The sequence below is a fragment of the Aegilops tauschii genome, chromosome 7 (genome assembly GCF_002575655.3).
Source record: "Aegilops tauschii subsp. strangulata cultivar AL8/78 chromosome 7, Aet v6.0, whole genome shotgun sequence".
NCBI lineage: Eukaryota > Viridiplantae > Streptophyta > Magnoliopsida > Poales > Poaceae > Aegilops > Aegilops tauschii.
Genome location: NC_053041.3, coordinates 46467229 through 46480269, shown reverse-complemented (window position 1 = coordinate 46480269; position 13041 = coordinate 46467229). Strand labels below are relative to the sequence as shown.

The following is a 13041-nucleotide window of genomic DNA, read 5'->3' as shown; positions in this document are numbered from 1 at the left end:
CCTGATAGTAAAAATTATATAATCGCCTAGGCTGCGCTTAGGGCGCTTAAGCACCGCCTAGGCACTAGGCGAAGGCCAACCGCCTCGCTTACGCCAACCGCTTTTTCCAACCTTGCGTGTAAGTGCTATTATTCATGGTTATTGTTTTCCTGTTTTCTACTGATCGAACACATCAATGATTTACATTACATTGTTGTAACTAGGCGAGGGTCAATCTGGATAGTCATGACGAGCAAAGCTTGCTTGTGCTTTTCAAGGAAGCATTGCAGCAGTATCGGTGTTACCTGAGGAAATCACACTTTGATGGCAAGTCTATAAACGAATTTCCGGTGAAGTCTCCTGTGCTAAATTTAGAAGACATTGAATGGAAAAACCTTGTTATGCACTGGTCTCGTTCCTAGGATGAGGTGCTATCTATGAAATCAAATGACAATTTGAACTTCTACTTTTCCGCATGTGCCTTACGGATCTTTTTTGCAGGAAATCTGCTCGAAGAAGAATTCCGGTTTGAAAAGAACGACAGGATATCGCAAATATGCTGCCCGCTGCTTTGCTCTTGTTAGTACCTGTTGTCCTGTATCACTGTACTTGCATACATACCTTGTTCATTATGTGACAGCAGTATGCATGATAGCTTGCTTATCAATTGTTCGCTCCAAATTATCTGATCTGTATGAATGGTTACATTAGTGTAGAATATATCCAATGCCAATGATTTTTTAGCTCTGCATTGTTCTTGTAAGTACATGCTGTCCTTTATCAGTGTGCTTATATTGACAGGTAGTTGTTCATGTACCATCACTCTGCAACTTATTTTCCTTTGCCCTCCATTTTCTACACATCAGATCTATATTTACTCTTACCATAAGGTTGGTACTAAAGAAGTTTAGCTGTGCATTTCTCTTGGCTGTGCCTTTCGCCTGTATCGCTGCACATACATTTATAGCTACTTGGTTATGTAGCATCACTCTTCATCTTATCTTAAATATTCTCCATTTTTTCGTATATTATCACATCTATATTTACTCTTAACAAAATGTAGAATAAAGGCAATGCTTATGAAGAAGATTCTATGGTAAACTTCTTGAATTGCCCCCCCATTAGCATGGACAAGGGCTTTATAGAGCCTGTCTTCACCAGTAATGTAAGTTTGTCCTTCTCAAGCCTTCAAACTTTGTTGTGTATATTTGGTTATGCATGACTGCAACAGCTGTTTATTTTTGGTGTTTGCATCAAATTGCATGTTTAAAGTTTATTATGTAGTTCATAAACAAAAGTTTGTCCTTCTCAATTTAAGTTTTCAGTTGTACAACCAAGTTCCTTCTTCATACCATGTAAATTAAACTATACAGAGCAAGTGCTCTTCTTTTGCACTGCATGTATGCTTCTGTTCTTCATCCGTAATCCAGTGGTGTGGTGAACCTACCCACTACAACACAATGTCATATTCTGCAATGTCTTAACTATGAACAATGTCATATCATTCTACTATTATTTAAACCGTCTCTTTATTTGCCAATCTGAAATGGGATAAATTGACAGCACACTAACCATTGATACTTATGAGTTCTTGATATGTAATCCAGTGGTGTCGTGAAGCTGCCAACTCCTTCACAATGTCATTTCCTGCCATGTCTTGACCTGAACAATACCATATTGTGTTAATGCAATTTAAACTGTGTCACTTTATTCGTCAGTAAGAAATGTGATGAATTGTCAGCACTAATACTTTTATGTGCAAAACTTGTCATCTGTCTGCTTGTTTATCTTTCAGAGTGAGGAAGATATAAGTGTTGAACAAGCGCAGTCTCATCATCTTGCTCAGGTGCTTGCGCTGCAGCTCGCCAGCAAGGCTAACCTTTCTTGAACTCTATTGAAGTGATGTCGGTTTTGTATATTATTTTGTCGGCATGTTTATTTGCACTGGTGGCGATCTTTGATGCCCAGTGTATGTAATCTGCTGTCTGCTTGTGCTTTATTATCATAGTGGCGAACTTTGATGCCCAGTGGATGTAATATGCCGTAATTTCTTTATTGTATAGTCTAGGTTTTTTCTTATTCACGATGCTGCAGTTATTTTACTGTATATATATCCTGTCTTCGCAGTAAACCGGCCAAACCGTAAAATTACGGTACATAATCGGGCCGTCATGCAATCACGATGTATGATCCGCATCATGGGCCTTGTCAAACTGGCCCACTAGTAGATTCGGGCCTTTAATAGGCCGAGTAACCCCGGCCCTCTTTTCACAAGAAAACTCAATGGGCTTTTAGGAGGCTGAGAAGTAGGTTGGGCCTGAAACGTGCCGAACAGCTCACGGGCCGGCAACAGCCCGAAATGGACCCCGGCCCATGATTGTGCGAATCAAATCACGGTCTTTTAACAGGCCAAAATTGTCTCGGTCCTTGTTTGGCCCAATCAGATATCGGCTGCGAGCAGGCCGGATGCAAACCGGGCCGTAGTTAGGCCCAACTATATGACGGGCTTTTAACAGGCCGAAATTAATATAGGGCCGAAATGTTAAATGGGCCCTTAACAGGCCGAAACTAATATCAGGCCGAATTACTAAATGGGCCTTTAGCAAGTGGGCCCAAAAGCATAGCGTCCAGTTAACGGGCCCAATCTAATATGGGCCATAATTGAGGCCAAAGCCTCTTAAAGGGCCGGACCTGATCTGGGCCGTGATTTGGCCCAGAACGTGGGAGGCTTTTAACGGGCCGGATCTCATATGGGCCATTATTAGGCCCGGAATGTGGCAGGCCATTAATGGACCGGATCAAATATGGGCCGGCATTTGGCCCAAAACATGGCAGCCAGTTAATGGGCCGGCCTACTAGGGTCCTCAAAATCTTGTGGGCCTACAGCTAGGCCGGCCCATTAGTGTCGGCGAAATCTCGTGGGCCTTTAGCTGGGCCGGCCCATTATGATCCGCAAGAATTTTGTGGGCCTTTACCTGGGCCGGCCCATTATGGCACACAAAAATCTTGTGGGCCTTTACCTGGGCCGGCCCATTATGGCCCGCGAAATCTTGTGGGCCTTTAGCTAGGCCAGCCCATTATGGTCCGCAAAATCTCGTGGGCCTTTAGCTGGGCCGGCCCATTATGGTCCGCAAAATCTTTTGATGGGCCGTGCCACGTGTCGATGTATCATAGGCGCCTTCTGTCCAATGAGTGGATGACATCTGTCCCAACGATGAGCCGACACGTGTTTCCTCCAGCCAATGATGATTTTACACGTGGAAAATCCCCATTGGTCGCGGCTGTTAACGGGTTATCGGATCCAAAACCCGACCCGATAGCTTAACGGCGTTCCATTACGGTGGATGCCACGTGTCGGTTACCCTTGACGAAAGCACTTTTGTGACGCGCGATTTATCGTCATGGAAGTGGACACTTCCGTGATGATAATTTTGGTAATGTCATGGAACACTTCTACGACAGCACAGGTATGACTATCTTGATTCTGTCATAAATTTGTCATGGATGTACATGCATGACAAAAAATGTGACCTACTGTGACAAACACGTATTATCACGGAAGTGTATTTATTTTGTAGTGATGAAGCGTGAAGACTTTTATTTTCGTAGTTTCATTTTCTCTTTCTTGAATCATAGGAAACATCTTACTGTTAAAGGGGGTCGAGGAAATACTAAGGAAAAATTTCCAAGTGATGCTCAACTCAAAATCCTTCACCTACCAATCCCTTCGAGTGAAGCCATTGGAAATCTCATACAGTTCAGAAAATTTCCTCAATGACAGAGACGAAGTTCTTCTGGTCTCTAAGGAATTTGTTCTGACTGAGGAGTTAGGAATTCGCGAGTGCGGATTGCCTACACAGTGAGGAACATGATAGCCCTGAGGAATTTGATAGTCAAATTTCCGACCGTTGCTGTGCTACGCGCCAGCTGTCCCAAAATATCTACCCACCTAACGGTCATATCATTGAAGGGCATTTATGTCTTATCATGTCGGGCTGCTCCCTAGGCTATAAATACCCGCCCCCTACAACCACTAGCTGGTTGGCTGCTCCGAGAGAAACTGACACTTGTCATCTGAGAGCATCCCATCCTCCGAGGACTTTGAGCGAAAATCATCAAGTGAGGAAAACCCAAACCCAAACACCTACAAACCAAAAGTGATTGAGCATCACTGAAGAGATTGATCCTGCGTGGATCCGACGCTTGTTACCTTTGAAGACTGTGCTTCTTCCAGACGATTAGGCGTCATGGTCTAAAGCATCCAAGAGGAATTGTGGATCGCCGAGTGACCGAGTTTGTGAAGGTTTGGAAGTCACCTGAAGATTTACCACGAGTGATTGGGTGAGGTCTGTGTGACCTTAGCTCAAGGAGAATACAGTGAGGACTGTGTGTCCTCAGGTTTAGATACCTAGCTGCTCCAACCAGACGTACAACTGAGACAGCAGTTGGAACTGGTCTACCAAATCATTGTCTTCACCAAGCCTACTGGTTCTATTTCCTCAACTCTTCCATTTCCTCATAACTGTGTTGTGCACTTGTTCATATCTGTGTTTGAAGACTTTCTCAATTTCCTCAGTTCAATTTCTTTAGTCTGTTTGTCTTCATCCTGTGCTATCCTGTGATTACGCTTTTTGTACTCTGTGCTCGTCTTCATTTCATCATGATGACCATGCTTGTGTTCTGTTATGTTTACTTTTGAGTACTTATTCCGCTGCGAGTAGTTCTTCGCTAAGGAATTTCCTCACCCGCAAATTCCTCAGTGAAGAATTCATAAAAATTGCCTATTCACCCCCCCTCTAGTCGATATAACGCACTTTCACCAAATCACATAACTCATATAATACAATATCGTCATCGAACGTTAAGCATGCGGACCCTACGGGTTCGAGAACTATGTAGACATGACCGGGACACCTCTCCGGTCAATAACCAATAGCGGAACCTGGATGCTCATATTGGCTCCTACATATTCTACGAAGATCTTTATCAGTCGAACCGTTATGACAACATACGTAATTCCCTTTGTCCATCGGTATGTTACTTGCCCGAGATTCGATCGTCGATATCTACGTACCTAGTTCAATCTCGTTACCGGCAAGTGTCTTTACTCGTTCCGTAATACATCATCCTGTAACTAACTCATTAGTCACTTTGTTTGCAAGGCTTCTTATGATGTGTATTACCGAGAGGGCCCAGAGATACCTCTCCGATACTCGGAGTGACAAATCCCAATCTCGATCTATGCCAACTCAACAAACACCTTCGGAGATACCTGTAGAACATCTTTATAATCACGCAGTTACGATGTGACGTTTGATAGCACACAAGGCATTCCTCCGGTATCCAGGAGTTGCATAATCTCATAATCGAAGGAATATGTATTTGACATGAAGAAAGCAATAGCAATAAAACTGAACGATCAATATGCTAAGCTGACGGATGGGTCCTGTCCATCACATCATTCTCCTAATGATGTGATCCCGTTATCAAATGACAACTCATGTCCATGGTTAGGAAACCTTAGCCATCTTTGATCAACGAGCTAGTCAAGTAGAGGCTCACTAGGGACACAGTGTTTGTCTATGTATTCACACATGTATTTAGGTTTCCGATCAATACAATTCTAGCATGAATAATAAACATTTATCATGAATAAGGAAATATAAAATAACAACTTTATTATTGCCTCTAGGGCATATTTCCTTCAGGGTGATGGTTTAAATTTCCGCTCTATGATTGGTTGGTGATTTGTTAGTTTTGGGTGTGGTTGATTCATGGTGTGCTCCCTTGTGCTAGAGGTGTGAGGATCTCACATGTCTACTAAGTTTTTTTCACTATAGGAGTGCTTTCATATTTTTGGCTTTCACTGGGTTGTGTGTCATTGGCAACATAGCTAGGGTTTTTGTTACTAGTTTAAATGTCTGGTTGCATGGTTCCATGCATTGGAGAGATCGACTCAAAGAGGAAAGGGTTCCGAGGTCGAACTAATGAGTTACTCCTACTTTGATTCCAAACCAACAGAAAAAAGAAAAAATGATTTGCTCCAACTGCCCGTGCTCTTCTCCCTTGATGACGCTCTCTCACTCTTGCTCTTTTCTCCATTATTAGCAACAAGAGCAAGCATAGTGTTTAGAATTTAGACCACTATGGGTCTTAATGCAAGGGGTAACATTATAGATAGCTAATGACTAGCCCGAGGATTCCATTTTCTCTGCTTGGAGGTAGAGGCCAGATCTAATCGTACTTGCCAATAATCAGTAGTAAGAAACTTCTCATGTTTTAGAGGAATAATGGCTCCAACCCTAGCTCCATTGCAATGATGAAACCAAACATCGTCTTACATCATCCAGTTTGCATACAACAACCAATGTGCTACCTCAAATTTGACTACATAGGTTGCAGTGGATTAGATAAAAAAATTATTCAATCAACTTTGTCTACTTTAAGAAACGTGTAATCTGCTTTTATCTACTTATTATTATGTGCTTAACTTTGTAAAGAATAGGTAACAAAAGCCATAACTTTATTTTGGTCTACCTTAACTCTTAGAGCATGATTAATAATACAACAAACTGCTTGGTACGAATTACTAGTTGATACACCGCTGATGGTGCTTATGGCAATTCTTTTGGCGGCTTTTTTTAAGCTGGGTAGGTGACAGTTTATTCCAGCTTATTTTAGAAGCCAGAACTGACCCTTAATACCATTACTAGTTGGCACAAATTTAATAGTTGCTAAATGATGTTTACTATCGATGCTAGCACTTGAAAAAAAAATGCTCAATGAATTTGAGTGATGCGTATTACATCCTACTCCTCCAATCAAACATCAAGACGGGACCATTCCATTCCATCCCATGAGCTCTACAAAACAAGAACATGAAGCCATTCCGTTCTAATGAAATGAAATCATTACATTTCATTCTATTTGATTCCACAAACCAAACACCCCTCGGCTCACACGTGGGCTAGAGGTTCCACGCTGGTTGACCGACGTGGCGGTAAATCGGGGTTCAGGGGTCGCTCCTTCATCTAAGCATGGCAGCTTGGGCCGCGCTGCGCCGCCTCCGCTCACCGCGGCCCCGCCTCGCCTCCACCTTCTCCTGCCACGGCGCCGCCGCCGTCTCCGCCACCGACGCGTTCAACCATGTCCAGGACCCGAACCGCCGCATCGCGGAGCTGGCCGCCGCGGGGCGCGTCCCCGACGCCCGCAGGCTGTTCGACCGGACGCCGGACCGGGACGTGGTGTCCTGGACGGCGATGGTCGCGGCGTACGCGCGCCAGGGCCAGCTGCACGAGGCCAGCGCGCTGTTCCACCGCCCCGACGCGCGCCGGAACGTGGTCACCTGGACGGCCCTCCTCTCCGGCTACGCGCGGGCGCGCCGCGCCGACGAGGCCAGGGCGCTGTTCGACCGGATGCCCGAGAGGAACGTCGTGTCGTGGAACACCATGCTGGAGGCCTACGCCTCCGCCGGCCGCACGGGGGCCGCGTGCGCGCTGTTCGACAGTATGCCCGTGAGGGACGCCGGCTCCTGGAACATCCTTCTGGCCGCGCTGGTGCGGTCTGGGACCATGGACGAGGCACGGAACCTGTTTGAGAGAATGCCCGAGAGGAATGTGATGTCGTGGACGACGATGGTCGCCGGCCTCGCACGGAGCGGAAGCGTGGACGAGGCTCGGGGGCTGTTTGATGGCATGCCGGAGAGGAATGTCGTTTCCTGGAATGCCATGATCTCTGGATACGCCCGGAACCTCAGGATCGACGAAGCTCTTGATTTGTTCATGAATATGCCCGAGAGGGACGTGGCTTCTTGGAACATCATGATCACCGGTTTTATCCAGAACAAAGATTTGAAGAAGGCACAAGAACTCTTTGACGAGATGCCTAAACGGAATGTAGTCAGCTGGACTACTATGATGAATGGTTGCTTGCAAGGTAATGAGAGTGAAATGGCACTACAGGTATTTAACGGTATGCTTGTTGATGGGATCAGACCAAATCAGGTGACATTTTTGGGTGCAGTTGATGCGTGCAGCAATCTTGCCGGACTCAGTGAAGGGCAGCAGGTGCATCAGATGATATGCAAAACACCATTTCAGTTTGATAATTTTATCGAGTCCACACTCATGAATTTATACGCCAAATGCGGCGAAATTAGATTGGCAAGGAAGGTGTTTGATCTCTCAGGGGAGAAGGACGTAATATCTTGGAATGGCATTATTGCAGCATATGCACATCATGGGGCTGGTGTAGAAGCTATAGCTTTGTATGAAAAGATGCAAGAAAATGGGTATAAGCCTAATGATGTTACATACGTGGGACTGCTCTCAGCATGTAGCCACTCTGGTTTGGTCGACGAAGGGCTTAGGATATTTGAATACATGGCAAAGGATCAGTCCATTGCAGTGCGGGATGAGCATTACACTTGCTTGATTGATCTCTGTAGCCGAGCCGGGCGACTTGATGATGCCAAAAGATTAATCAACGGTCTTGAACTTAAGCCTACATCAAGTACTGTATGGAGTGCCCTTCTTGGTGGGTGTAATGCACATGGAAATGAAAGCATTGGTGATTTGGCAGCAAGAAATCTCTTAGAAGCAGAGCCTGATAATGCTGGAACTTACACTCTCTTGTCTAACATTTATGCTTCTGCTGGTAAGTGGAAAGAAGCAGCAAAGATTCGGTCTGAGATGAATGATAGAGGACTAAAGAAACAGCCAGGATGTAGTTGGATTGAGCTGGCAAATAAGGTGCATGTATTTGTAGCACGTGACAAGTCCCACAGTGAGTCTGAGTTGATTTATAGTCTGCTGCAAGATATTCATCACATGATGAGGATGGCTGGCAGTGATCCCAGGGACCACATGCAGCTTATAGATGAGGATCTGGTGGATCTTCAAGTATAATCTGAAATATACGAAAGTAAAGTTCCAGGATTTGGTCAGAGGGAAGCATTTTGTAGCACTCTATCTGACAATTGGCCTACCCTGTAGAGTTTAGACCTATGATGTTAGTGTTAACTATGAGCCCGTGAGTACCTCAGGCTAAGTTGCCCTCATCTTGGGAGCATTATAACTAGCAAACACCTGGGCTCTTGTCTGCTCAGAGTTCTGTAGAATGTCAATATATTCTTGAAGCTGGGTGACAGTCAAGGACCTTGCAGAAGTCTTGACCTTCATCTCTGGTGCTTGAATCTTATTTCTCTGGTTCACTGGCTGCGGCTTTGTCATGTTAGAGGGTGCTTGCTATTCGAGGGTATGTTCTTTATCAGTTTGAAGCCTTCTTCTCTGTATGTGTTAGCTCCTTTGTTTATTGCTTGATGAATTACTAGCAATTTTTCATATGTTTTGTACCTTTTCAGTTATGTAACTTGAGGTAATTCATAGTAAAATATCAGTAGCTGTTATACAAAGAAAGAAAAAAGATCAAACATACCTAGACCTCATATACATTTGCATGCTTTGTAACTCCATGGTAATCAAGTTATAGCATGGAAAAGATTTCTCTAGACTTTCTTGCTTAACTTCAGGTTAAGAGTACAAGTAACTTGAGAATATAGAAGTAGCAGAGAATCTAGAATCGCTGAACCATCATTTGAGCGACCGTGTTGCCCTGCTTCAGGTAGGGCATCATGGTGCTCCAAAAAGTCTATGTTAATTTTATCCATGGACTCAAATTTACTGCAGTGTTCACGCAATTTTGCAAGTAAACTTTTGTCTTGGATTGTGGAAGGTCATGTGTGACTCAACTTGCTAGTATTTGTTACAGTTGCAGGCAAGAAGTTTGGGATCACACTCCCAAGAGGCAATCCTTGTGAACTCTGCCATGTATGTAGAGAGGAATTTCCTTGTGGACTGGAGCAGTGGCTCAGAAGGTGTCTCTTTTGGTGTTGGAATGGGAGGAATCAGGAATGGACAGCGTATACTGTTTAGAACACTCGGACGTTGCTGCAAAACTGTTTGTACACACAGTTGAGCCGATGCATCGTGCATTGTAAACTGTAATAGCCTTTTTTGAGAAGCAAGTCCATTGTAATAGCTGTCGTACTCGTATGAAAGAATCTGGACGAAGTGGTGTGGCCAAGAACAGTTATGCTGATTTGGTTGCACCAGATATGCCTGAGATTCTTGGCACTTACTGTAGATGCAAACTGTCGGGATGGGGTTTTTCTTTCGAGAAAAAAAAATGGTTGGGATGAGTTATAAGCATCTTCAATGGGAAATCAATTAGTTGTTGCCAAGAATGAACTCTCTTTTTTGTTTATTTGAGAATGAACTCTGATTGTTGGGATAACCAGGTTTTTTTTTACATTCCGAGGCCCAAAACCAGGTCTTGAAGCCCACCAACAGGCCCACTTAACACGGGCCGGACAGCCCAGGTGGACGAAGCAACCAACCCCCACACTCCTCGTCGTCCACCCCCGCTCAGAATAGTCCCGTCCGGACCAACCCACCCCACCCCCACCCCCCACCCACCGACGGTAGGTCGCTCGCTCGCGGCGCGCGCGCCCCCCCTCCGATCCCGATCTCCGCCGCGCCCCCACCTTCCCTCCCCTCCACGCCGACGCGATGGCCCGCGCGTCCTCCTCCGCCGCGGCCGCCTTCCTATGGGCGCTCGCGTCCCTCCTGGCCACCGCGGCCTCGGGCGCGCGGCTCACGGTCCGCGCCGGCGGGGGCGCGCCGGCCACCGCGGTGTTCGCGCTGGGCAGCTTCTGGCGCTCCGAGGCGGTCTTCGGGTGCCTCCACGGCGTGCTCCGCACCTCCGTCGGCTACGCCGGCGGCTCCAAGGCCAACCCCGAGTACCGCAACCTCGCCGACCACGCCGAGTGCGTCAAGGTAGTACCAACCGAGCTCCTCCCTTCTGCTAGTCCCTTGATAATGTTCATATTGTCGCTACTATTGGTAGCGCCATATCCTGTTCTCTGTGCTTGGTTATTAAACTAAACCATTTTATGCGCGCAAGTGAAACTATCAGTGATTGAATGAACGAATGTTTTATGGCCAACATGGATTGAATGCTTTGGCCGTACTTAATATGCCTGATTTGCTTGCTGTGGCGTGTGCTTGAAGCGATTGGGCGTGTTTGTTTAGAAGAAATTGGGCATGTTTTGGCCTTGGTGCGCGTGGTCTTGCTGCGTGTCTGCCCATTATTATTAAATGTATAAGTTCTGAAGTGCTAATCAGCGCTTGAGTAATTTCTGAGCTACCATGACCGGCTTTGACTTCTGCTTGCCCTTCACCCGTTCAGGTCGAATATGATCCCCGTCAGATTCAGTACAAGCAGCTTTTGGATGTGTTCTGGGCAAGCCACGATCCACGGGAGGTCTTCGGACAAGGACCGGATGTTGGCAACCAATATAGGTGATTGACTTTTCTTTCTCTAGACTTCTTTTCCGTCAGTAAATCTACTCCTTTGAGGATGTGATGATCATCTGTTTGCATACGCTACATTTTCATGGTGTTTTAGCATATGGCATGTTCGTGACAAAGCCAACATTTTCCCCTTGGTTTCATGCCTTCAAGGAATTTGATCTTGATTAGAATGTCACATGGCTGTGTAACACATTTGCCTCACTATCCTCTGTGTGCATAGCAGTAGTATAGCACGATATGATGGTAGCTGTTGTCAGCAAATACTCATTTGTGTGATCACAGATCCGTCATTTTCACAAATGGAACGCTCGAGGCTAGATTGGCTGCTCTTACCAAAGAAAGAGAACAAGCCAAGGACCGCAGCAGCGTTATTACCACAAAGATCCAACCACTGGGAGCATTTTATCCTGCTGAACCAGAACATCAGGTAGCTATGTCATTCATTATTCTTCCTTGTGAGACCTGCGATGCAAATGGCTTTCTAGAAAAATAAATCCTCTTTATGCATCTTGTTTTCTTATGTGAACTCAATTTTCATGCTAGAAATTTGAGCTGAAGCGCAAGCCTTTCCTGGTGCAACTGATCGGGAACCTGCCAGAAGAGGAGCTCCTGTCATCCACACTGGCTGCGAAGCTGAATGCGTATGCAGCCGAGCTCTGCCCTCCAAAGGCCCAGAAGAAGATAAGCTCCAAGATTGATGAGATTGCCAAGAAAGGTTGGCCCATCCTACACGACATTTAGCTAGCCCATTCTGGTCCCGGTTCTCATCAAACTGTAATCCATCAAGTTGTAATCCAACATAGAAACAAGAGAGTTCTGCATGATTTTGCCGAAAAGTTTCTGTAGGAATGTTTCAGCAGCCTGCTGACAGCAGCGATTCATTGTTCACTTGGTCACGGTGATTCATCACATCGTTTATAGATAGCATCAATCATCTGTCGGTTTGGGGTTTTTCTCCGTCCGTTTGCTGTACCCATGTTTATCTCTTCTGGGCTTGCTGTACTCATGTTTTATCCTGTTCTGGGCTTGCTGGACATGTAGTGAAGTTGTAAGATGTAACTTTTGGTTGATTCAATTGTGAAAAATATATAGAAGCATTCTTATTCACAAATCCAAGTGCTGAGCTGACCCTAGGGCTCAGGATGTTTCCTGTGGGAATTGAATGGAATTCTTGTAAATTAAGAAATGAATATGTACAGATGGAGATAACACTGCTACTCCCTACAAAGTTGCACTAAAGCAGCATCAATCAATATGGATAGGAGGGAGTACTAGTACATCTTTTGCAATGCATAATAATTCTCATTTTTGCCCTTGCTGATTATTCCATTGAGGTTCCTTTTGTTATTAAAAAATTAAATGGCATCCCTGGTTTCATGCTAGCCCCCACTAATAAACGCGAACGGGAACAAAATATTGGTGTATCACCTCGGAAATGGCCAAAGGAGGCCATATCACAACAATGTGTTCTCTCCTTCCCCAAATAAGTGTCGTTGTTTTATTTTAAATTGTGACTTTCAAACTAAAACAACTACACTTATTTTGGGACGGAGGGAGTACATATTTAAAATTTTAAATACCACATTTCTACAATGCAAAATAATAATAATAAAACAATAGTGCATGTAGAAATGCATGTATAACACATTCGTGAACATTTTCATAACAACATATTTTCACACTACAAAAG

General features: G+C 45.0%; 2 protein-coding genes across 2 annotated transcripts; both read left to right on the top strand.

Annotated features, from left to right (window-relative positions):
• Window positions 1-6952: 6952 nt before the first annotated feature.
• Window positions 6953-10177, top strand: LOC109756852 (uncharacterized). Its single transcript, XM_020315694.4, has 2 exons — window positions 6953-9234; window positions 9748-10177. Exon 1 carries the CDS (start codon window positions 7017-7019, stop codon window positions 8883-8885), a length of 1869 nt encoding a protein of 622 aa, XP_020171283.1. The 5' UTR covers window positions 6953-7016; the 3' UTR covers window positions 8886-9234; window positions 9748-10177.
• Window positions 10178-10401: 224 nt separating this feature from the next.
• Window positions 10402-12462, top strand: LOC109756855 (peptide methionine sulfoxide reductase A5). The gene is made up of 4 exons (XM_020315699.4): window positions 10402-10814; window positions 11227-11339; window positions 11634-11778; window positions 11895-12462. Exons 1-4 carry the CDS (start codon window positions 10548-10550, stop codon window positions 12090-12092), a joined length of 723 nt encoding a protein of 240 aa, XP_020171288.1. The 5' UTR covers window positions 10402-10547; the 3' UTR covers window positions 12093-12462.
• Window positions 12463-13041: the final 579 nt, after the last annotated feature.

Excerpts from the sequence above, each read along its gene's own strand:
- LOC109756852 (XM_020315694.4), top strand. The coding sequence starts at position 7,017 with ATGGCAGCTTGGGCCGCGCTGCGCCGCCTCCGCTCACCGCGGCCCCGC.
- LOC109756855 (XM_020315699.4), top strand. The coding sequence starts at position 10,548 with ATGGCCCGCGCGTCCTCCTCCGCCGCGGCCGCCTTCCTATGGGCGCTC. Across the intron at positions 10,815-11,226 it reads ACCACGCCGAGTGCGTCAAG|GTCGAATATGATCCCCGTCA; the intron begins GTAGTACCAACC and ends TCACCCGTTCAG. Across the intron at positions 11,779-11,894 it reads CTGCTGAACCAGAACATCAG|AAATTTGAGCTGAAGCGCAA; the intron begins GTAGCTATGTCA and ends TTTTCATGCTAG.